This window comes from Oncorhynchus kisutch, linkage group LG5, assembly GCF_002021735.2.
Source record: "Oncorhynchus kisutch isolate 150728-3 linkage group LG5, Okis_V2, whole genome shotgun sequence".
NCBI lineage: Eukaryota > Metazoa > Chordata > Actinopteri > Salmoniformes > Salmonidae > Oncorhynchus > Oncorhynchus kisutch.
This window is the reverse complement of record NC_034178.2, coordinates 78,853,239-78,876,286: the sequence shown is the minus strand read 5'-3', so window position 1 is coordinate 78,876,286 and position 23,048 is coordinate 78,853,239. Positions and strand designations below refer to the sequence as shown.

At 51.9% G+C, this 23,048-nt stretch overlaps 1 protein-coding gene across 3 annotated transcripts in view; it reads left to right on the top strand.

Moving 5' to 3' along the window:
- The first annotated feature begins 940 nt into the window (after positions 1-940).
- tsen2 (TSEN2 tRNA splicing endonuclease subunit) overlaps positions 941-23,048 on the top strand; it is a 60,258-nt gene continuing 38,150 nt past the window's right edge. For 2 of the 3 annotated variants that reach the window (XM_031825885.1, XM_020482294.2), the window contains exons 1-5: positions 941-1,256; positions 1,475-1,541; positions 1,647-1,686; positions 7,441-8,002; positions 8,839-8,931. In XM_031825885.1, the coding sequence (XP_031681745.1) occupies positions 1,068-1,256; positions 1,475-1,541; positions 1,647-1,686; positions 7,441-8,002; positions 8,839-8,931 (951 nt within the window). In that variant the 5' untranslated portion in view covers positions 941-1,067. The remainder of the gene's footprint in view (positions 1,257-1,474; positions 1,542-1,646; positions 1,687-7,440; positions 8,003-8,838; positions 8,932-23,048) is intronic. The other variant, XM_020482296.2, reaches the window with a different exon arrangement.

The window sequence follows — 23,048 nt, the reverse complement described above, 5'->3', positions numbered from 1 at the left end:
AGTTAGGGTTAGGATCAGGTCACTGGTGCTGATGCTGGTTTTGAAAGAAGGGATTCAGGGTCAGTGCCAACCTTTGCTCCGTCCATGGCTGAAATGTTTCCATGTGTGGAAGTTTCCTTCAGGATGATGACTGGACCACCTGAGTATTTACTAATCATCATACTAACCTACGCTACTCTAAACATCAACATTAATCAGTGTTGGGGAAGCTACTCTAAACATCAACATTAATCAGTGTTGGGGAAGCTACTCTAAACATCAACATTAATCAGTGTTGGGGAAGCTACTCTAAACATCAACATTAATCAGTGTTGGGGAAGCTACTCTAAACATCAACATTAATCAGTGTTGGGGAAGCTACTCTAAACATCAACATGAATCAGTGTTGGGGAAGCTACTCTAAACATCAACATTAATCCGTGTTGGGGAAGCTACTCTAAAAAGATAGATTACCAAGATACCAAATACTTCACACTAGAAGAAGTTAATCTACACTAAAGCTACCCTTAAGTATAGTTTAGTTAACTAAAGTTACTTTTAAAAAAGTAGTTCACTACATACAAACTACTTTGTGAAAAATTATCATATGTCAATCTGAAATGTCATGGACTACAAATTGCAAGAACAGTTTACTCTGGAGTCAGATGTTAACATAATGTTTGTTTTAGCCTATTCGACAAAAAATATGTTTCAAAGTGAGAATAAGGCAGATCTGATGCTGATAAACTCAGTACACACATCATAGTCTGAAGATGTTGACCTTAAGCAATTGTAAGCCTACTAATTGAGTGATCAAGGGAGTAGAATAGATAGTACACCAGCTTCCTGACCCTAACAGGCATAAACATGACAAACATCCCCCCTTACTGGTTGGAAATCTTTATTACACTCAGTGTGGCGAGGAACTAAGTTTAATGTACCAGCGCGTTCCGACGGAAGGGATTCATGAAACACTCATTGAACAGCGTGTGTTCACATTGCCGCTTGTTCTAGTAATGTAACGCATCCATACAAGAGGAGAAGCAAATAACATATGTGTTGTCAGATACGTCCATACTTAAAACGCCATGACGGATGCGGTGTTCCAGGCACCCAAACGGCGGCCCAGAGTGTTTGAGGCGTACGACGCCCCGTTTCCTGTCCCTCTTGCTGCGGTGGGTGCGAGGCTGCAGCAGACCCTAATCTACAGAGCAGATATGGTCAACCAGCATGTCGTTGTCAGGGACCCTGAACACATACAAGCTCTCTACGGCAAGGTGTGTAGCAGCCAGCAGGCTCTGTTGATGAACACAGTTGTTTAGCTAAATATTCAATAAACATTCACTGTTGAGAGGAGCCTACTAACTTTAGTATGATGAAACTAGCTAACGTTACTAGTCCCTCACTACTTCTGTAACTAGCCATAGTAAAAGAGTTCTGTTCTGTTCCAAGATTATGGAGCTGCTCATTTAGACTTTGTCATGTTTTTATTAAGGGTTACTTTGGTAAAGGCATCCTATCAAGAAGCAGACCAGACCACAGTATCTCACACCAATGGGAAAGTGAGTATTCAACTGTTCATTCTCTCCAGGCATGTCTATTATTGGATTGGTCAACAGTGTTGTAGAACTGGCCCATCTTAACGTGTCCTCTCTCTGTCTCTGTAGAGTTTGGTGAGAGAGTTCTACCTGTCATTTCCCTGTTCAAGTAAGTAGCTGTTGATAGAACAGGACTGGATGTTTACAGCAGTCGACACAAACCGTAGTAGCTCTCATCTGAATGTTCTGAAGGTACACTATATATACAGCAGTATGTGTATACCCCTTCAAATGAGTGGATTCTTCTATTTCAGCCACACCCGTTGCTGACAGGTGTATGTTATGACAAGAGTACAGTGGAATGAATATACAGTACAATGGAATAGATCAGAATAGAACGAGAGTCACATTCTGATACATGTGAAATGTTTTGAGTTGAAAGAGTTGACCAGAGGAAGCATGGTAGGAAACAGCAGCATGTTATTTAACAAACTAAACTATCAGTGTAAACCCTCAATCTGACCTCTGATCTGTGTTTTAGTTCCAGCATCATGGCCTTGCAGATCTCACTCCTCTCCTCGCTCTACATTTTAGTCATTTAGCAGACACTCACACACAACAACTTAGTGCATTCATCTTATGATACACTATACAGTTGAAGTCGGAAGTTTACATACACCTTAGCCAAATACATTTCAACTCAGTTTTTCACAATTCCTGACATTTAATCCTCGTAAAAATTCCCGGTCTTAGGTCAGTTAGGATCACCACTTTATTTTAAGAACGTGAAATGTCAGAATAATAGTAGAGTGATTTATTTCAGCTTTTATTACTTTCATCACATTCCTAGTGGGTCAGAAGTTTACATACACTCAATTAGTATTTGGTAGCATTGCCTTTAAATTAACTTGGGTCAAACATTTCAGGTAGCCTTCCGCAAGCTTCCTACAATAAGTTGGGTGAATTTTGGCCCATTCCTCCTGACCGCTGGTGTAGTTGAGTCAGGTTTGCTCGCACACACTTTCAGTTCTGCCTAAAAATGATCAAATCAAATTTTATTTGTCACATACACATGGTTAGCAGATGTTAGTGCGAGTGTAGCGAAATGCTTGTGCTTCTAGTTCTGACAATGCAGTAATAACCAACAAGTAATCTAGCTAACAATTCCAAAACTACTACCTTTATAGACACAAGTGTAAGGGGATAAAGAATATGTACATAAAGATATATGAATGAGTGATGGTACAGAGCAGCATAGGCAAGATACAGTAGATGGTATTGAGTGCAGTATATACATATGAGATGAGTATGTAAACAAAGTGGCATAGTTAAAGTGGCTAGTGATACATGTATTACATAAGGATGCAGTAGATGATATAGAGTACAGTATATACGTATACATATGAGATGAATAATGTAGGGTATGTAAACATAATATTAGGTAGCATTGTTTAAAGTGGCTATTGATATATTTTACATTTCCCATCAATTCCCATTATTAAAGTGGCTGGAGTAGAGTCAGTGTGTTGGCAGCAGCCACTCAATGTTAGTGGTGGCTGTTTAACAGTCTGATGGCCTTGAGATAGAAGCTGTTTTTCAGTCTCTCGGTCCCAGCTTTGATGCACCTGTACTGACCTCGCCTTCTGGATGATAGCGGGGTGAACAGGCAGTGGCTCGGGTGGTTGTTGTCCTTGATGATCTTTATGGCCTTCCTGTGACATCGGGTGGTGTAGGTGTCCTGGAGGGCAGGTAGTTTGCCCCCGGTGATGCGTTGTGCAGACCTCACTACCCTCTGGAGAGCCTTACGGTTGTGGGCGGAGCAGTTGCCGTACTAGGCGGTGATACAGCCCGACAGGATGCTCTCGATTGTGCATCTGTAGAAGTTTGTGAGTGCTTTTGGTGACAAGCCGAATTTCTTCAGCCTCCTGAGGTTGAAGAGGCGCTGCTGCGCCTTCTTCACGATGCTGTCTGTGTGGGTGGACCAATTCAGTTTGTCTGTGATGTGTACGCCGAGGAACTTAAAACTTACTACCCTCTCCACTACTGTTCCATCGATGTGGATAGGGGGGTGTTCCCTCTGCTGTTTCCTGAAGTCCACAATCATCCCCTTAGTTTTGTTGACGTTGAGTGTGAGGTTATTTTCCTGACACCACACTCCGTGGTCCCTCACCTCCTCCCTGTAGGCCGTCTCGTCGTTGTTGGTAATCAAGCCTACCACTGTTGTGTCGTCCGCAAACTTGATGATTGAGTTGGAGGTGTGCGTGGCCACGCAGTCGTGGGTGAACAGGGAGTACAGGAGAGGGCTCAGAACGCACCCTTGTGGGGCCCCAGTGTTGAGGATCAGCGGGGTGGAGATGTTGTTGGAGATGTTTTTCCAGCCCTGGTTGCGCAATCGATATGCTGATCAAATTTAGGGAGTCTTGTTTTCAGATTAGCCTTGTTAAAATCCCCAGCTACGATGAATGCAGCCTCCGGATATATGGATTCCAGTTTGCAAAGAGTCAAATAAAGTTTGTTCAGAGCCATCGATGTGTCTGCTTGGGGGGGTATATATACGGCTGTGATTATAATCAAAGAGAATTCCCTTGGTAGATAATGCGGTCTACATTTGATTGTGAGAAATTCTAAATCAGGTGAACAGAAGGACTTGAGTTCATGTATGTTGTTGTGGCCACACCACGTCACGTTAACCATAAAGCATACGCCCCCGCCCCTCTTCTTACCAGAAAGATGTTTGTTTCTGTCGGCGCGATGCGTGGAGAAACCAGCTGGCTGCACCGTCTCCGATAGCGTCTCTCCAGTGAGCCATGTTTCCGTGAAGCAAAGAACGTTACAGTCTCTGATGTCCCTCTGGAATGCTACCCTTGCTCGGATTTCATCAACCTTGTTGTCAAGAGACTGGACATTGGCGAGGAGAATGCTTTGGAGTGGTGCACGATGTGCCCGTCTCCGGAGTCTGACCAGAAGACCGCTTCGTTTTCCCCTTTTTCGAAGTCGTTTTTTGGGGTCGCCGGCTGGGATTCATTCCATTGTACTGGGTGAAAGGCAGAACGCAGGATCCGCTTCGCGAAAGTCATATTCTTGGTCGTACTGATTGTGAGTTGACGCTGCTCTTATGTTCAGTAGTTCTTCTCGACTGTATGTAATGAAACCTAAGATGACCTGGGGTACCAATGTAAGAAATAACACGTAAAAAAAACAAAAAACTGCTGTTCCTAGGAACGCGAAGCGAGGCGGCCATCTCTGTCGGCGCCGGAAGTCAACATGGCTGCTATAGAATGTTGTAGTGTCTATGGGATTTAGGTCATGGCTTTGTGATGGCCACTCCAATACCTTGACTTTGTTGTCCTTAAGCCATTTTGCCACAAGTTTGGAAGTATGCTTGAGGTCATTGTCCATTTGGAAGACCCATTTGCGACCAAGCTTTAACTTCCTGACTGATGTCTTGAGATGTTGCTTCAAAATATCCACTTTTCAATTTTTTTAATCTATTTTGTGAAGTGCACCAGTCCCTCCTGCAGCAAAGCACCCCCACAACATGATGCTGCCACCCCGTTCTTCACAGTTAGGATGGTGTTCTATGGCTTGCAAGCCTCCCCCTTTTTCCTCCAAACATAACGATGGTCATTATGGCCAAACAGTTCTATTTTTGTTTCATCAGACCAGAGGACATTTCTCCAAAAAGTACGATCTTTGTGCCCATGTGCAGTTGCAAAACGTAGTCTGGCTTTTTCATGGCGATTTTGGAGCAGTGGCTTCTTCCTTGCTGAGTGGCCTTTCAGGTTATGTCGATATAGGACTTGTTTTACTGTGGATATAGATACTTTTGTACCTGTTTCCTCCAGCATCTTCACAAGGTCCTTTGCTGTTGTTCTGGGATTGATTTGCACTTTTTGCAACAAAGTACGTTCATCTCTAGGAGACAGAACGCGACTCCTTCCTGAGCGGTATGATGGCTGCATGGTCCCATGGTGTTTATACTTGCGTACTATTGTTTGTACAGATGAACGTGGTACCTTCAGGCATTTGGAAATTGCTCCCAAGGATGAACCAGACTTGTGGAGGTCTGATTTATAAAAATCAGTTCTTGGCTGATTTCTTTAGATTTTCCCATGATATCAAGCAAAGAGGCACTGAGTTTGAAGGTAGGCCTTGAAATACATCCACAGGTACACCTCCAATTGACTCAAATGATGTCAATGAATCTATTGGAAGCTTCTAAAGCCATGACATAATTTTCTAGAATTTTCCAAGCTGTTTAAAGGCACAGTAAACTTATTGTATGTAAACTTCTGACCCACTGGAATTGTGATACAGTTAATTGTAGGTGAAATAATCTGTCTGTAAACAATTGTTGGACCGATTACTTGTCATGCACAAAGTAGATGTCCTATCCGAATGGCCAAAACTATAGATTGTTAACAAGAAATTTGTAGAGCGGTTGAAAAATGAGTTTTAATGACTCCAACCTATGTGTATGTAAACTTACTACTTCAACTGTATATACAAAAGTATGTGGACACCCCTTCGAATTTGTGGACTCTGCTATTTCAGCCACATCCGTTGATGACAGTGGTCCGTACTGAAGAGCTCAGTGACTTTCAACATGGCACAGTCATAGGATGCCACCTTTCCAACAAGTCAGTTTGTCAAATTTCTGCCCTGCTAGAACTGCCCCTTTCAACTGTAAGTGCTGTTATTGTGAAGTGGAAACGTCTAGGAGTAACAACGGCTCAGCCGAGAAGTAGTAGGCCACACAAGCGCACAGAACGTGACCTCGGAGTGCTAAAGTGCGTAAAAATCGCCTGTCCTCGCTTGCAACACTCACTACTGAGTTCTAAACTGCTTCTGGAAGCAAGAACTGTGTGTTGGGAGCTTCATGAAATGGGTTTCCATGGCCGAGCAGCATCACACAACCTAAGATCACCATGCGCAATGCCAAGCGTCGGCTGGAGTGGCGTAAAGCTCACCACCATTGAACTCTGGAGCAGTGGAAACACGTTCTCTGGAGTGATGAATCACGCTTCACCATCTGGCAGTCCAATGGATGAATCTGGGTTTGGCGGATGCCAGGAGAACACTACCTGCCCGATTGCATAGTGCCAACTGTAAAGTTTGGTGGAGGAGGAATAATGGTCTGGGGCTGTTTTTCATGGTTAGGGATAGGCCCTTTAGTTCCAGTGAAGGGAAATCTTAACTCTACAGCATACAATGACATGCTAGACGATCCTGTGCTTCCATTTTTAGGGAAGCCCTTTCCTGTTTCAGCATGACAATGTCGATATAGGACTTGTTTTACTGTGGAGATGATTCCCCTTTACTGCTGTAACAGCCTCCAGTCTTATGGGAAGGCTTTCCACTAGATGTTGGAACATTGTTGCAGGGACTGCAGCTTCCATTCAGCCCAAAGAGCATTAGTGAGGTCGGGCACTGATGTTGAGGCGATTAGGCCTGGCTCGCAGTCGGCGTTCCTATTCATCCCAAAGCTGTTCGATGGGGGTGCACAAAGCGAGGTCCATACAGAAATGGTTTGTCAAGATCTGTCTGGAAGAACTTGACTGGCCTGCACAGAGGACTGGCCTGCACAGAGCCCTGACCTAAACCCCATCGAACAGCTTTGGGATGAATAGGAACGCCGACTGCGAGCCAGGCCTAATCGCCTCAACATCAGTGCCCGACCTCACTAATGCTCTTTGGGCTGAATGGAAGCTGCAGTCCCTGCAACAATGTTCCAACATCTAGTGGAAAGCCTTCCCATAAGACTGGAGGCTGTTACAGCAGTAAAGGGGAATCATCTCCATATTAATGCCCATGATTTTGTAATGAGATGTTTGACGAGCAGGTGTCCTCTTACTTTTGATCATGTAGTGTATTTCTGTTTACGAGTTACACCGCATGAGTCTACCTGTCTCCCCTCTCCCAGGTACCAGAAGCATTTGAGCTGGGCACGGGACGTACTCCTAGCTCAAGGATTGGAAGAGGAGGTTGTCAATCAGATACTGCAGAGACTTTGTCAGCCAATGGAGCCAGGGCTCAGAGAGGAAAATGGAAATGATGACTGCCCAGCCAGCCCTCACAAGAGTGAGGAAACAGGGGCAGGTAACCCCCAAGACATGGCCTCAGAGCAGGCAGGGACAGTGGGACAGCAGGGCCAGGCATCAGCCTCCTGGAGCCCAGAGGATCAGGGGGAGCGGGACAGTCAGTGTCCCCAGGCTAAGAGGCCTAGGAGTCAAGTAGATGGAGGGTTCGACCCACTGTCTGAGCTGTACCCCCAGGAGCCACAGCAGATAGACTCAGCGGCCCTGTCTACGGTCCGGTGCCCCAGGCATGATGACTTGCTGGTTGACTGTGGCTGTCGCCTGGAGGACAGCGTGCTGGAGACCCTCACCCTGCAGAGAGACAGACAGACAGAGGCAGGCCGACAGGGGGCAGACCGTGGGTATGAGTATGTACTGGTGATGGAAGAGAAGAATAGTGTTGTCAAGGTACAGTGTAATTATCAGGTCAAATCATTTAACACATTTTCTCACAAGTTGTTCCTGACCAGGTGGCCCAACCAGGAAAACCTCTGAGCCCTAGTCGTAATCAGGAGTTTGTCCTGGTCAGGTCTTGTGGTCAGGAATAACCCTGGTCTGACTCGTTATTCAGTGTGATGGTCTGTATAAACTAGAACCTTGTGTTCTGTGTAGCGTAGGCCTACTGTGTCAGACCTTGCTAACAGTGTTCTTATTGACATGTAATATAATAATAATGTTACTGATGTGTTTTGGGATCTTAGATATATTTAATTATTGTTCGTTGTTTCGTGTTTTTTTTTACCCCCTATTTCTCCCCAATTTCTTTATCTAATTGGTAGTTACAATTCTGTCTCATCGCTGCAACTCTCCAACGGGCTCCGGAGAGGCGAAGGTCAAGTCATGCGTCCTCCGAAACGTTACCCGCCAGGCCGCACTGCTTCTTAACACCCGCTCACTTAACCCAGAAGCCAGCCGCACCAACGTGTCAGAGGAAACACTGTTCAACTGATGACTGAGGTCAGCTAGTAAGCACCTGGCCCGCAACAAGGAGTCGCTGGAGTGCGATGGGCCAAGGAAAGCCCCCCCCCCCCGGCCAAACCCTCCCCTAACCTGGTGCGATGCTGGGCCAATTGTGGGCCGTCCAATGGGACTCCCGGTCCTGGCGGGCTGTGACACAGCCTGGAATCAAACGCCAGGCAGCAGTGAAGCCTCAACACTGCGATGTGTCGGAGGCCCTGGGATCTTACATAGACCACCCTGGGTTCATTTTTCTAACTGATGTTTTGTGGTTCTGTGTGTTCCAGCAGGGCAGAGCAGGGCCAGGGATGACAGCGAGGAGAGTGTGTAGAGTCAACCCCTTCAGACTGCTAGAGTACCTTCAACTGACTCTGGAGGAGGTAAGACACCATCCACTCTGCTTTTCTCTGTATTCTACTCTGTTCTGAACCATAGTTTGGCTTTGATAGAGGCAATCAATAACATGTTAATGAGGATTGTATTGTCACAGCTGGATCTGATGATGATGATGATGAGGAGTTGTGTTAATGAAACGTGTTTGTGCCAGTGCTTGGACACTCAGTCCTCACGACTCTGGAATAATCAAAAGCTCAACTCCAGCACAATACATGTTTTTCTTTTTTCTGATGAGCTGCTGGTGTGAGGTCTGATCAGGTCTGCTGATGTAAGGTCTGATCACGTCTGCTGGGGTGAGGTCTGCTGGGGTGAGGTCTGCTGGGGTGAGGTCTGCTGGGGTGAGGTCTGCTGGGGTGAGGTCTGCTGGGGTGAGGTCTGCTGGGGTGAGGTCTGCTGGGGTGAGGTCTGCTGGGGTGAGGTCTGCTGGGGTGAGGTCTGCTGGGGTGAGGTCTGCTGGGGTGAGGTCTGCTGGGGTGAGGTCTGCTGGGGTGAGGTCTGGTCAGGTCTGCCGGGGTGAGGTCTGGTCAGGTCTGCCGGGGTGAGGTCTGGTCAGGTCTGCCGGGGTGAGGTCTGGTCAGGTCTGCCGGGGTGAGGTCTGGTCAGGTCTGCCGGGGTGAGGTCTGGTCAGGTCTGCCGGGGTGAGGTCTGGTCAGGTCTGCCGGGGTGAGGTCTGGTCAGGTCTGCCGGGGTGAGGTCTGGTCAGGTCTGCCGGTGTCAGGTCTGCCGGTGTCAGGTCTGCCGGGGTGAGGTCTGCCGGTGTCAGGTCTGCCGGTGTCAGGTCTGCCGGTGTCAGGTCTGCCGGTGTCAGGTCTGCCGGTGTCAGGTCTGCCGGTGTCAGGTCTGCCGGGGTCAGGTCTGCCGGGGTGAGGTCTGCCGGTGTGAGGTCTGATCAGGTCTGCCGGTTTCAGGTCTGCCGGGGTGAGGTCTGCCGGTGTCAGGTCTGCCGGGGTGAGGTCTGCCGGTGTCAGGTCTGCCGGGGTGAGGTCTGCCGGTGTCAGGTCTGCCGGGGTGAGGTCTGCTGGGGTGAGGTCTGGTCAGGTCTGCCGGGGTGAGGTCTGGTCAGGTCTGCCGGGGTGAGGTCTGGTCAGGTCTGCCGGGGTGAGGTCTGGTCAGGTCTGCCGGGGTGAGGTCTGGTCAGGTCTGCCGGGGTGAGGTCTGGTCAGGTCTGCCGGGGTGAGGTCTGGTCAGGTCTGCCGGGGTGAGGTCTGGTCAGGTCTGCCGGGGTGAGGTCTGGTCAGGTCTGCCGGGGTGAGGTCTGGTCAGGTCTGCCGGGTGAGGTCTGGTCAGGTCTGCCGGGGTGAGGTCTGGTCAGGTCTGCCGGTGTCAGGTCTGCCGGTGTCAGGTCTGCCGGGGTGAGGTCTGCCGGGTCAGGTCTGCCGGTGTCAGGTCTGCCGGTGTCAGGTCTGCCGGTGTCAGGTCTGCCGGTGTCAGGTCTGCCGGTGTCAGGGTCTGCCGGGTCAGGTCTGCCGGGGTGAGGTCTGCCGGTGTGAGGTCTGATCAGGTCTGCCGGTGTCAGGTCTGCCGGGGTGAGGTCTGCCGGTGTCAGGTCTGCCGGGGTGAGGTCTGCCGGTGTCAGGTCTGCCGGGGTGAGGTCTGCCGGTGTCAGGTCTGCCGGGGTGAGGTCTGCCGGTGTCAGGTCTGCCGGGGTGAGGTCTGCCGGGGTGAGGTCTGCCGGGGTGAGGTCTGCCGGGGTGAGGTCTGCCGGTGTCAGGTCTGCCGGTGTCAGGTCTGCCGGTGTCAGGTCTGCCGGTGTCAGGTCTGCCGGTGTCAGGTCTGCCGGGGTGAGGTCTGCCGGTGTCAGGTCTGCCGGGGTGAGGTCTGCCGGTGTGAGGTCTGCCGGTGTGAGGTCTGCCGGGGTGAGGTCTGCCGGGGTGAGGTCTGCCGGGGTGAGGTCTGCCGGGGTGAGGTCTGCCGGTGTCAGGTCTGCCGGGGTGAGGTCTGCCGGTGTCAGGTCTGCCGGTGTGAGGTCTGATCAGGTCTGCCGGTGTGAGGTCTGGTCAGGTCTGCCGGTGTGCGGTCTGGTCAGGTCTGCCGGTGTGCAGTCTGGTCAGGTCTGCCGGTGTGCGGTCTGATCAGGTCTGCCGGTGTGCGGTCTGATCAGGTCTGCCGGTGTGAGGTCTTGTCAGGTCTGCCGGTGTGAGGTCTTGTCAGGTCTGCCGGTGTGAGGTCTTGTCAGGTCTGCCGGTGTGAGGTCTTGTCAGGTCTGCCGGTTTGAGATCTGCCGGTGTGAGGTCTTGTCAGGTCTGCCGGTGTGAGGTCTGATCAGGTCTGCCGGTTTGAGGTCTGCCGGTGTGAGGTCTTGTCATGTCTGCCGGTTTGAGGTCTGCCGGTGTGCGGTCTGGTCAGGTCTGCCGGTGTGCGGTCTGGTCAGGTCTGCCGGTGTGCGGTCTGGTCAGGTCTGCCGGTGTGCGGTCTGGTCAGGTCTGCCGGTGTGCGGTCTGTTCAGGTCTGCCGGTGTGCGGTCTGATCAGGTCTGCCGGTTTGAGGTCTGATCAGGTCTGCCGGTGTGAGGTCTTGTCAGGTCTGCCGGTTTGAGGTCTGGTCAGGTCTGCTGGTGTGAGGTCTGATCAGGTCTGCCGGTGTGAGGTCTGCTGGTGAGGTCTGATCAGGTCTGCTGGTGTGAGGTCTGCTGGGGTGAGGTCTGATCAGGTCTGCTGGTGTGAGGTCTTGTCAGGTCTGCTGGTGTGAGGTCTGGTCAGGTCTGCCGGTGTGAGGTCTGATCAGGTCTGCTGGTGTGAGGTCTGCTGTTGTGAGGTCTGATCAGGTCTGCTGGTGTGAGGTCTGCTGTTGTGAGGTCTGATCAGGTCTGCCGGTGTGAGGTCTGATCAGGTCTGCCGGTGTGAGGTCTGGTCAGGTCTGCCGGTGTGCGGTCTTGTCAGGTCTGCCGGTGTGCGGTCTTGTCAGGTCTGCCGGTGTGCGGTCTGGTCAGGTCTGCCGGTGTGCGGTCTGGTCAGGTCTGCTGGTGTGAGGTCTGCTGGTGTGATGTCTGATCAGGTCTGCCGGTGTGAGGTCTGGTCAGGTCTGCCGGTGTGAGGTCTGATCAGGTCTGTTGGTTTAAGGTCTGCTGGGGTGAGGTCTGATCAGGTCTACTGGGGTGAGGTCTGGTCAGGTCTGCCGGTGTGCGGTCTGATCAGGTCTGCCGGTGTGCGGTCTGATCAGGTCTGCCGGTGTGCGGTCTGATCAGGTCTGCCGGTGTGAGGTCTTGTCAGGTCTGCCGGTGTGAGGTCTTGTCAGGTCTGCCGGTGTGAGGTCTTGTCAGGTCTGCCGGTTTGAGATCTGCCGGTGTGAGGTCTTGTCAGGTCTGCCGGTGTGAGGTCTGATCAGGTCTGCCGGTTTGAGGTCTGCCGGTGTGAGGTCTTGTCATGTCTGCCGGTTTGAGGTCTGCCGGTGTGCGGTCTGGTCAGGTCTGCCGGTGTGCGGTCTGGTCAGGTCTGCCGGTGTGCGGTCTGGTCAGGTCTGCCGGTGTGCGGTCTGGTCAGGTCTGCCGGTGTGCGGTCTGTTCAGGTCTGCCGGTGTGCGGTCTGATCAGGTCTGCCGGTTTGAGGTCTGATCGGGTCTGCCGGTGTGAGGTCTTGTCAGGTCTGCCGGTTTGAGGTCTGCCGGGGTGAGGTCTGATCAGGTCTGCCGGTGTGCGGTCTGGTCAGGTCTGCCGGTGTGCGGTCTGGTCAGGTCTGCCGGGGTGCGGTCTGATCAGGTCTGCCGGTGTGCGGTCTGATCAGGTCTGCCGGTGTGAGGTCTGATCAGGTCTGCCGGTGTGAGGTCTGGTCAGGTCTGCTGGTGTGAGGTCTGATCAGGTCTGCCGGTGTGAGGTCTGCTGGTGAGGTCTGATCAGGTCTGCTGGTGTGAGGTCTGCTGGGGTGAGGTCTGATCAGGTCTGCTGGTGTGAGGTCTTGTCAGGTCTGCTGGTGTGAGGTCTGGTCAGGTCTGCCGGTGTGAGGTCTGATCAGGTCTGCTGGTGTGAGGTCTGCTGTTGTGAGGTCTGATCAGGTCTGCTGGTGTGAGGTCTGCTGTTGTGAGGTCTGATCAGGTCTGCCGGTGTGAGGTCTGATCAGGTCTGCCGGTGTGAGGTCTGGTCAGGTCTGCCGGTGTGCGGTCTTGTCAGGTCTGCCGGTGTGCGGTCTTGTCAGGTCTGCCGGTGTGCGGTCTGGTCAGGTCTGCCGGTGTGCGGTCTGGTCAGGTCTGCTGGTGTGAGGTCTGCTGGTGTGATGTCTGATCAGGTCTGCCGGTGTGAGGTCTGGTCAGGTCTGCCGGTGTGAGGTCTGATCAGGTCTGTTGGTTTAAGGTCTGCTGGGGTGAGGTCTGATCAGGTCTACTGGGGTGAGGTCTGGTCAGGTCTGCTGGTGTGAAGTCTGGTCGGTTCTGCCGGTGCAAGGTCTGGTCGGTTCTGCCGGTGTGAGGTCTGCTGGTGTGAGGTCTGATCAGGTCTGCTGGTGTGAGGTCTGCTGTTGTGAGGTCTGATCAGGTCTGCTGGTTTGAGGTCTGCTGGGGTGAGGTCTGCTGGGGTGAGGTCTGCTGGGGTGAGGTCTGCTGGGGTGAGGTCTGCTGGGGTGAGGTCTGGTCAGGTCTGCCGGGGTGAGGTCTGGTCAGGTCTGCCGGGGTGAGGTCTGGTCAGGTCTGCCGGGGTGAGGTCTGGTCAGGTCTGCCGGGGTGAGGTCTGGTCAGGTCTGCCGGGGTGAGGTCTGGTCAGGTCTGCCGGGGTGAGGTCTGGTCAGGTCTGCCGGGGTGAGGTCTGGTCAGGTCTGCCGGTGTCAGGTCTGCCGGGGTGAGGTCTGCCGGTGTCAGGTCTGCCGGTGTCAGGTCTGCCGGTGTCAGGTCTGCCGGTGTCAGGTCTGCCGGTGTCAGGTCTGCCGGTGTCAGGTCTGCCGGGGTCAGGTCTGCCGGGGTGAGGTCTGCCGGTGTGAGGTCTGATCAGGTCTGCCGGTTTCAGGTCTGCCGGGGTGAGGTCTGCCGGTGTCAGGTCTGCCGGGGTGAGGTCTGCCGGGGTGAGGTCTGCCGGTGTCAGGTCTGCCGGGGTGAGGTCTGCCGGTGTCAGGTCTGCCGGTGTGAGGTCTGATCAGGTCTGCCGGTGTGAGGTCTGGTCAGGTCTGCCGGTGTGCGGTCTGGTCAGGTCTGCCGGTGTGCGGTCTGATCAGGTCTGCCGGTGTGCGGTCTGATCAGGTCTGCCGGTGTGCGGTCTGATCAGGTCTGCCGGTGTGAGGTCTTGTCAGGTCTGCCGGTGTGAGGTCTTGTCAGGTCTGCCGGTGTGAGGTCTTGTCAGGTCTGCCGGTTTGAGATCTGCCGGTGTGAGGTCTTGTCAGGTCTGCCGGTGTGAGGTCTGATCAGGTCTGCCGGTTTGAGGTCTGCCGGTGTGAGGTCTTGTCATGTCTGCCGGTTTGAGGTCTGCCGGTGTGCGGTCTGGTCAGGTCTGCCGGTGTGCGGTCTGGTCAGGTCTGCCGGTGTGCGGTCTGGTCAGGTCTGCCGGTGTGCGGTCTGGTCAGGTCTGCCGGTGTGCGGTCTGGTCAGGTCTGCCGGTGTGCGGTCTGTTCAGGTCTGCCGGTGTGCGGTCTGATCAGGTCTGCCGGTTTGAGGTCTGATCGGGTCTGCCGGTGTGAGGTCTTGTCAGGTCTGCCGGTTTGAGGTCTGCCGGGGTGAGGTCTGATCAGGTCTGCCGGTGTGCGGTCTGGTCAGGTCTGCCGGTGTGCGGTCTGGTCAGGTCTGCCGGGGTGCGGTCTGATCAGGTCTGCCGGTGTGCGGTCTGATCAGGTCTGCCGGTGTGAGGTCTGATCAGGTCTGCCGGTGTGAGGTCTGGTCAGGTCTGCTGGTGTGAGGTCTGATCAGGTCTGCCGGTGTGAGGTCTGCTGGTGAGGTCTGATCAGGTCTGCTGGTGTGAGGTCTGCTGGGGTGAGGTCTGATCAGGTCTGCTGGTGTGAGGTCTTGTCAGGTCTGCTGGTGTGAGGTCTGGTCAGGTCTGCCGGTGTGAGGTCTGATCAGGTCTGCTGGTGTGAGGTCTGCTGTTGTGAGGTCTGATCAGGTCTGCTGGTGTGAGGTCTGCTGTTGTGAGGTCTGATCAGGTCTGCCGGTGTGAGGTCTGATCAGGTCTGCCAGTGTGAGGTCTGGTCAGGTCTGCCGGTGTGCGGTCTTGTCAGGTCTGCCGGTGTGCGGTCTTGTCAGGTCTGCCGGTGTGCGGTCTGGTCAGGTCTGCCGGTGTGCGGTCTGGTCAGGTCTGCTGGTGTGAGGTCTGCTGGTGTGATGTCTGATCAGGTCTGCCGGTGTGAGGTCTGGTCAGGTCTGCCGGTGTGAGGTCTGATCAGGTCTGTTGGTTTAAGGTCTGCTGGGGTGAGGTCTGATCAGGTCTACTGGGGTGAGGTCTGGTCAGGTCTGCTGGTGTGAAGTCTGGTCGGTTCTGCCGGTGCAAGGTCTGGTCGGTTCTGCCGGTGTGAGGTCTGCTGGTGTGAGGTCTGATCAGGTCTGCTGGTGTGAGGTCTGCTGTTGTGAGGTCTGATCAGGTCTGCTGGTTTGAGGTCTGCTGGGGTGAGGTCTGATCAGGTCTGCTTGGGTGAGGTCTGGTCAGGTCTGCTGGTGTGAGGTCTGATCAGGTCTGCTGGTGTGAGGTCTGTTCGGGTCTGCCGGTGTGAGGTCTGTTCGGGTCTGCCGGTGTGAGGTCTTGTCATGTCTGCCGGTTTGAGGTCTGCCGGTGTGCGGTCTGGTCAGGTCTGCCGGTGTGCGGTCTGGTCAGGTCTGCCGGTGTGCGGTCTGGTCAGGTCTGCCGGTGTGCGGTCTGGTCAGGTCTGCCGGTGTGCGGTCTGGTCAGGTCTGCCGGTGTGCGGTCTGGTCAGGTCTGCCGGTGTGCGGTCTGATCAGGTCTGCCGGTTTGAGGTCTGATCGGGTCTGCCGGTGTGAGGTCTTGTCAGGTCTGCCGGTTTGAGGTCTGCCGGGGTGAGGTCTGATCAGGTCTGCCGGTGTGCGGTCTGGTCAGGTCTGCCGGTGTGCGGTCTGGTCAGGTCTGCCGGGGTGCGGTCTGATCAGGTCTGCCGGTGTGCGGTCTGATCAGGTCTGCCGGTGTGAGGTCTGATCAGGTCTGCCGGTGTGAGGTCTGGTCAGGTCTGCCGGTGTGAGGTCTGATCAGGTCTGCCGGTGTGAGGTCTGCTGGTGAGGTCTGATCAGGTCTGCTGGTTTGAGGTCTGCTGGTGTGAGGTCTTGTCAGGTCTGCTGGTGTGAGGTCTGGTCAGGTCTGCCGGTGTGAGGTCTGATCAGGTCTGCTGGTGTGAGGTCTGCTGTTGTGAGGTCTGATCAGGTCTGCTGGTGTGAGGTCTGCTGTTGTGAGGTCTGATCAGGTCTGCCGGTGTGAGGTCTGATCAGGTCTGCCGGTGTGAGGTCTGGTCAGGTCTGCCGGTGTGCGGTCTTGTCAGGTCTGCCGGTGTGCGGTCTTGTCAGGTCTGCCGGTGTGCGGTCTGGTCAGGTCTGCCGGTGTGCGGTCTGGTCAGGTCTGCCGGTGTGCGGTCTGGTCAGGTCTGCTGGTGTGAGGTCTGCTGGTGTGATGTCTGATCAGGTCTGCCGGTGTGAGGTCTGGTCAGGTCTGCCGGTGTGAGGTCTGATCAAGTCTGTTGGTTTAAGGTCTGCTGGGGTGAGGTCTGATCAGGCCTGCTTGTGTGAGGTCTGATCAGGTCTACTGGGGTGAGGTCTGGTCAGGTCTGCTGGTGTGAAGTCTGGTCGGTTCTGCCGGTGCAAGGTCTGGTCGGTTCTGCCGGTGTGAGGTCTGCTGGTGTGAGGTCTGATCAGGTCTGCTGGTGTGAGGTCTGCTGTTGTGAAGTCTGATCAGGTCTGCTGGTTTGAGGTCTGCCGGTGTGAGGTCTGGTCAGGTCTGCTGGTGTGAGGTCTGATCAGGTCTGCTGGTGTGAGGTCTGCTGGTGTGAGGTCTGATCAGGTCTGCTGGTGTGAGGTCTGGTCAGTTCTGCCGGTGTGAGGTCTGCTGGTGTGAGGTCTGGTCAGGTCTGCTGGTGTGAGGTCTGGTCAGGTCTGCCGGTGTGAGGTCTGTTCGGGTCTGCCGGTGTGAGGTCTGTTCGGGTCTGCCGGTGTGAGGTCTGGTCAGGTCTGCCGGGGTGTGGTCTGGTCAGGTCTGCCGGGGTGCGGTCTGATCAGGTCTGCCGGGGTGCGGTCTGATCAGGTCTGCCGGTGTGAGGTCTGATCAGGTCTGCCGGTGTGAGGTCTGGTCAGGTCTGCTGGTGTGAGGTCTGATCAGGTCTGCCGGTGTGAGGTCTGCTGGTGAGGTCTGATCAGGTCTGCTGGTTTGAGGTCTGCTGGGGTGAGGTCTGATCAGGTCTGCTGGTGTGAGGTCTTGTCAGGTCTGCTGGTGTGAGGTCTTGTCAGGTCTGCTGGTGTGAGGTCTGGTCAGGTCTGCCGGTGTGAGGTCTGATCAGGTCTGCTGGTGTGAGGTCTGCTGTTGTGAGGTCTGATCAGGTCTGCTGGTGTGAGGTCTGCTGTTGTGAGGTCTGATCAGGTCTGCCGGTGTGAGGTCTGATCAGGTCTGCCGGTGTGAGGTCTGGTCAGGTCTGCCGGTGTGCGGTCTTGTCAGGTCTGCCGGTGTGCGGTCTTGTCAGGTCTGCCGGTGTGCGGTCTGGTCAGGTCTGCCGGTGTGCGGTCTGGTCAGGTCTGCTGGTGTGAGGTCTGCTGGTGTGAGGTCTGATCAGGTCTGCTGGTGTGAGGTCTGCTGTTGTGAGGTCTGATCAGGTCTGCCGGTGTGAGGTCTGATCAGGTCTGCCGGTGTGAGGTCTGGTCAGGTCTGCCGGTGTGCGGTCTTGTCAGGTCTGCCGGTGTGCGGTCTTGTCAGGTCTGCCGGTGTGCGGTCTGGTCAGGTCTGCCGGTGTGCGGTCTGGTCAGGTCTGCCGGTGTGAGGTCTGGTCAGGTCTGCCGGTGTGAGGTCTGATCAGGTCTGTTGGTTTAAGGTCTGCTGGGGTGAGGTCTGATCAGGCCTGCTTGTGTGAGGTCTGATCAGGTCTACTGGGGTGAGGTCTGGTCAGGTCTGCTGGTGTGAAGTCTGGTCGGTTCTGCCGGTGCAAGGTCTGGTCGGTTCTGCCGGTGTGAGGTCTGCTGGTGTGAGGTCTGATCAGGTCTGCTGGTGTGAGGTCTGCTGTTGTGAGGTCTGATCAGGTCTGCTGGTTTGAGGTCTGCTGGTGTGAGGTCTGATCAGGTCTGCTTGGGTGAGGTCTTGTCAGGTCTGCCGGTGTGAGGTCTGGTCAGGTCTGCTGGTGTGAGGTCTGATCAGGTCTGCTGGTGTGAGGTCTGCTGGTGTGAGGTCTGATCAGGTCTGCTGGTGTGAGGTCTGGTCGGTTCTGCCGGTGTGAGGTCTGCTGGTGTGAGGTCTGGTCAGGTCTGCTGGTGTGAGGTCTGGTCAGGTCTGCCGGTGTGAGGTCTGTTCGGGTCTGCCGGTGTGAGGTCTGGTCGGGTCTGCCGGTGTGAGGTCTGGTCGGGTCTGCCGGTGTGAGGTCTGGTCGGTTCTGCCGGTGTGAGGTCTGGTCGGTTCTGCCGGTGTGAGGTCTCATCAGGTCTGCTGGTGTGAGGTCTCATCAGGTCTGCTGGTGTGAGGTCTAATCAGGTCTGCTGGGGTGAGGTCATATCAGGTCTGCTGGTGTGAGGTCATATCAGGTCTGCTGGTGTGAGGTCTGGTCAGGTCTGCTGGTGTGAGGTCTGGTCAGGTCTGCTGGTGTGAGGTCTGATCAGGTCTGCTGGTGTGAGGTCTAATCAGGTCTGCTGGTGTGAGGTCTGATCAGGTCTGCTGGTGTGAGTTCTGATCAGGTCTGCTGGTGTGAGGTCTGATCAGGTCTGCTGGTGTGAGGTCTGATCAGGTCTGCTGGTGTGAGGTCTGATCAGGTCTGCTGGTGTGAGGTCTGATCAGGTCTGCTGGTGTGAGGTCTGATCAGGTCTGCTGGTGTGAGGTCTGATCAGGTCTGCTGGTGTGAGGTCTGCTGGTGTGAGGGATGATCAGGTCTGCTGGTGTGAGGGATGATCAGATCTGCTGGTGTGAGGGATGATCAGATCTGCTGGTGTGAGGGATGATCAGATCTGCTGGTGTGAGGGATGATCAGATCTGCTAGTGTGAGGTATTGGAGTTGATTGTTTGACCTCACAGAGCTGTTAGTATTCTGAAGTGAGGCTGAGGTACTCAACTCACCGCCGTCCCCACAACCCTCCCTGTCCCCTGTCCCCACAACCCACCCTTGTCCCCACCACCCTCCCTTGTCCCCACCACCCTCCCTGTCCTCTGTCCCCACCACCCCCCCTGTCCTGATGACACCTCCACTACCACCACCAATACTGTGCCCCTAGTGCACTAGATTGCCATTATCTAGGGTGTTGTAAAGAAACCTTTTCTGGGCCAAGATCACTTTCTGAGTCAAAATGCAGGCCGAGATCTACTGCTCAAACTTTTTTAAATGTCTTTAAAAGATCGTAAGCCTATGCAAAAGTAACCTATTAAAAAGTACTGTAGCAATGAGGTTTGTGCCATAGGCTATAGGCCCAATACATTATCAATGCATTTTGGCTGTGCTTGAATTGCCCTGCCAATGTTGTTCTTCACCAACCATTTTAAAGTTATATTTCAACAAGTCAGGTATACAGTGCATTCGGAAAGTATTCAGGCCCCTTGACTTTTTCCACATTTTGTTACGTTACAGCCTACAGTTCTAAAATGTATTCAATTGTTTATTCCCCTCATCAATCTACGCATAATACACCATAATGACAAATCAAAAAAAGATTATTAGAAATGTTAGCAAATTTATAAAAAATAAACAGAAGTATCGCATTTACGCAAGAATAATTTAGACCCTTTACAAGAGGTCGACCGATTATTCTGAATGGCCGATTAATTGGGGCCGATTTCAAGTTGTCATAACAATCGGAAATCGGTATTTTTGGACACCAATTTGGGCTTTTTTTCCCTTTTTTTACACCTTTATTTAACCTTTTATTTAACCAGGCAAGTCAGTTAAGAACACATTCTTATTTTCAATGACGGCTTAGGAACAGTGGGTTAACTGCCTTGTTCAGGTGCAGAACGACAGATTTTTACCTTGTCAGCTCGGGGATTCAATCTTGCAACCTTACGGTTAACTAGTCCAATGCTCTAACCACCTGCTTTACATTGCACTCCACAAGGAGACTGCCTGTTACACGAATGCAGTAAGCTAAGGTAAGTTGCTAGCTAGCATTAACCTTATCTTATAAAAAACAATCAATTAATCAATCATAATCACTAGTTAACTACACATGGTTGATGATATTACTAGTTTATCTAGCGTGTCCTGTGTTGCATATAATCGATGCGGTGCGTATTCGCGAAAAAGGACTGTCGTTGCTCCAATGTGTACCTAACCATAAACATCAATACCTTTCTTAAAATCAATACACAAGTATATATTTTTAAACCTGCATATTTAGTTAATATTGCCTGCTACCATGACTCGTTGCCAACTGTGTGAAGACTATTTCTTCCTAACTAAGACAGCCAACTTTGCCAAACGGGGGATGATTTAACAAAAGCGCATTTGCGAAAAAAGCACAATCGTTGCACGATTGTACCTAACCATAAACGTCAATGCCTTTCTTAAAATCAATACACAGAAGTATATATTTTTAAACCAGCATATTTAGCTAAGGAAATCCAGGTTAGCAGGCAATATTAACCAGGTGAAATTGTCACTTCTCTTGCGCTAATTGCACGCAGAGTCAGTGTATATGCAACAGTTTGGGCCACCTAATTTGCCAGAATTTTACGTAATTATGACATAACATTGAAGGTTGTGCAATGTAACAGGAATATTTAGACTTATGGATGCCACCCGATTCCGTATTTCACTGAAAGAATGAACTTCTTGTTTTTGAAATGATAGTTTCCGGATTTGATCATATTAATGGCCTAAGGCTCGTATTTCAGGGGGTTATTATGTTATGACTAAGTCTATTATTTGATAGAGCAGTCTGACTGAGCGGTGGTAGGCACCAGCATGCTCGTAAGGATTCATTCAAACAGCACTTTTGTGCGTTTGACAGCAGCTCTTCGCTGTGCTTCAAGCATTGTCATTTATGACTTCAAGCCTATCAACTCCCAAGATTAGGCTGGTGTAACCGATGTGAAATGGCTAGCTAGTTTGCGAGGTGCGCGTTTCAAACGTCACTCGCTCTGAGACTTGGAGTAGTTGTTCCCCTTCCACGCGGATTTTGTGGAGCGATGGTTAACGCTGCTTCGAGGGTGGCTGTTGTCGATGTGTTCCTGGTTCGAGCCAGGTAGGGGCGAGGAGAGGGAAGGAAGCTTTACTGTTACACTAGCAATACTAAAGTGCCTATAAGAACATCCAATAGTGAAAGGTATATGAAATACAAATCATATAGAGAGAAATAGTCCTATAATTTCTATAATAACTACAACTACTCATGTTAAAAGGAACCACCAGCTTTCATATGTTCTTTCTAGTGTGTTGTTCTGAGCAAGAAACTTAAACGTTAGCTTTCTTACATGGCACATATTGCACTTTTACTTTCTTCTCCAACACTTTGTTTTTGCATTATTTAAACCAAATTGAACATGTTTCATTATTTATTTGAGGCCAAATTGATTTTATTTATGTATTATATTAAGTTAAAATACGTGTTCATTCAGTATTGTTGTAATTGTCATTATTACAAATAAATACATTTTAAAGAATCGTCCGATTTAATCGGTATCGGCTTTTTTCTGGTCCTCCAATGATCGGTACCGGCGTTTGAAAATCATAATCGGTCGACCTCTACCCTTTACTCAGTACTTTGTTGATGCACCTTTGGCAGCGATTACAGAATCGAGTCTTCTTGGGTATGATGCTACAAGCTGGACACCTGTATTTGGGGAGTTTCTCCAATTCTTCTCTGTAGATCCTCTCAAGCTCTATAAGATTGTATGGGGAGCGTTACTGCACAGCTATTTTCAGGTCTTTCCAGAGATCTTCAATCGGGTTCAAGTCCGGGCTCTGGCTGGGCCACTCAAGAACATTCAGAGACTTGTCCCGAAGCCACTCCTGCGTTGTTTTGCTTGGGTGCTTAGAGTCGTTGTCCTGTTGGAAGGTGAACCTTCTTCCCAGTCTGAGGTCCTGAGCACTCTGGGGCAGGTTTTCATCAAGGATCTCTCTGTACTTTGCTCTGTTCATCTTTCCCTCGATCCTGTCTAGTCTCTGTCCCTGCCACTGAAAAACATCCCCACAGCATGATGCTGCCACCACCATGCTTCGCCATAAGGAAGGTGCCAGGTTTCTTTCATATGTGACGCTTGGCATTCAGGCCAAAAAGTTGAATCTTGGTTTCATCAGACCAGAGAATCTTGTTTCTCATGGTCTGAGAGTCCTTTAGGTGCCTTTTGGGAAACTCCAAGCGGGCTGTCATGTGCCTTTTTACTAAGGAGTGGCTTCCGTTTAGCCACTTTACCATAAAGGCCTGATTGGTGGAGTGCTGCAGAGATGATTGTCCTTCTGGAAGATTCTCCCATCTCCACAAAGGAACTCTGGAGCTCTGTCAGAGTGACCATCAGGTTCTTGGTCACCCCCCTGACCAAGGCCCTTCTCTCCCAGTTGCTCAGTTTGGCTGGGCAGCCAGCTCTAGGAAGAGTCTTGGTGGTTCAAAACTTCTTCCATTTAAGAATGATGGAGGCCACTGTGTTCTTGGGGACCTTCAATGCTGCAGACATTTTTTGGTACCCTTACCCAGATCTGTGCCTCAAGCAAAACCATCTTGGAGCTCTACGGACAATTCCTTTGACCTTATGGCTTGGTTTTTGCTCTGATATGCTCTGTCAACTGTGGGAACTTATATAGACAGGTGTGCCTTTCCAAATCATGTCCAATCAATTGGGTTTTACACTAGAAGCTTATTACCTAAATTGGAACAATTGAAAGTGTGGGTTCACAGATATGAGACAGATATCCGACATTACTGAGACTTAGTTAAGGAAGAGTGTTGTGAATACTGATATTAACCTTTCTGGTTATAACCTTTTTCGGCAAGGCAGATCTTACTCCCGACGCGGCCGGCTGCGACAGAGCCTGGACTCGAACTCAGAATCTGTAGTGGCACAGCTAGCACTGCCATGCAGTGC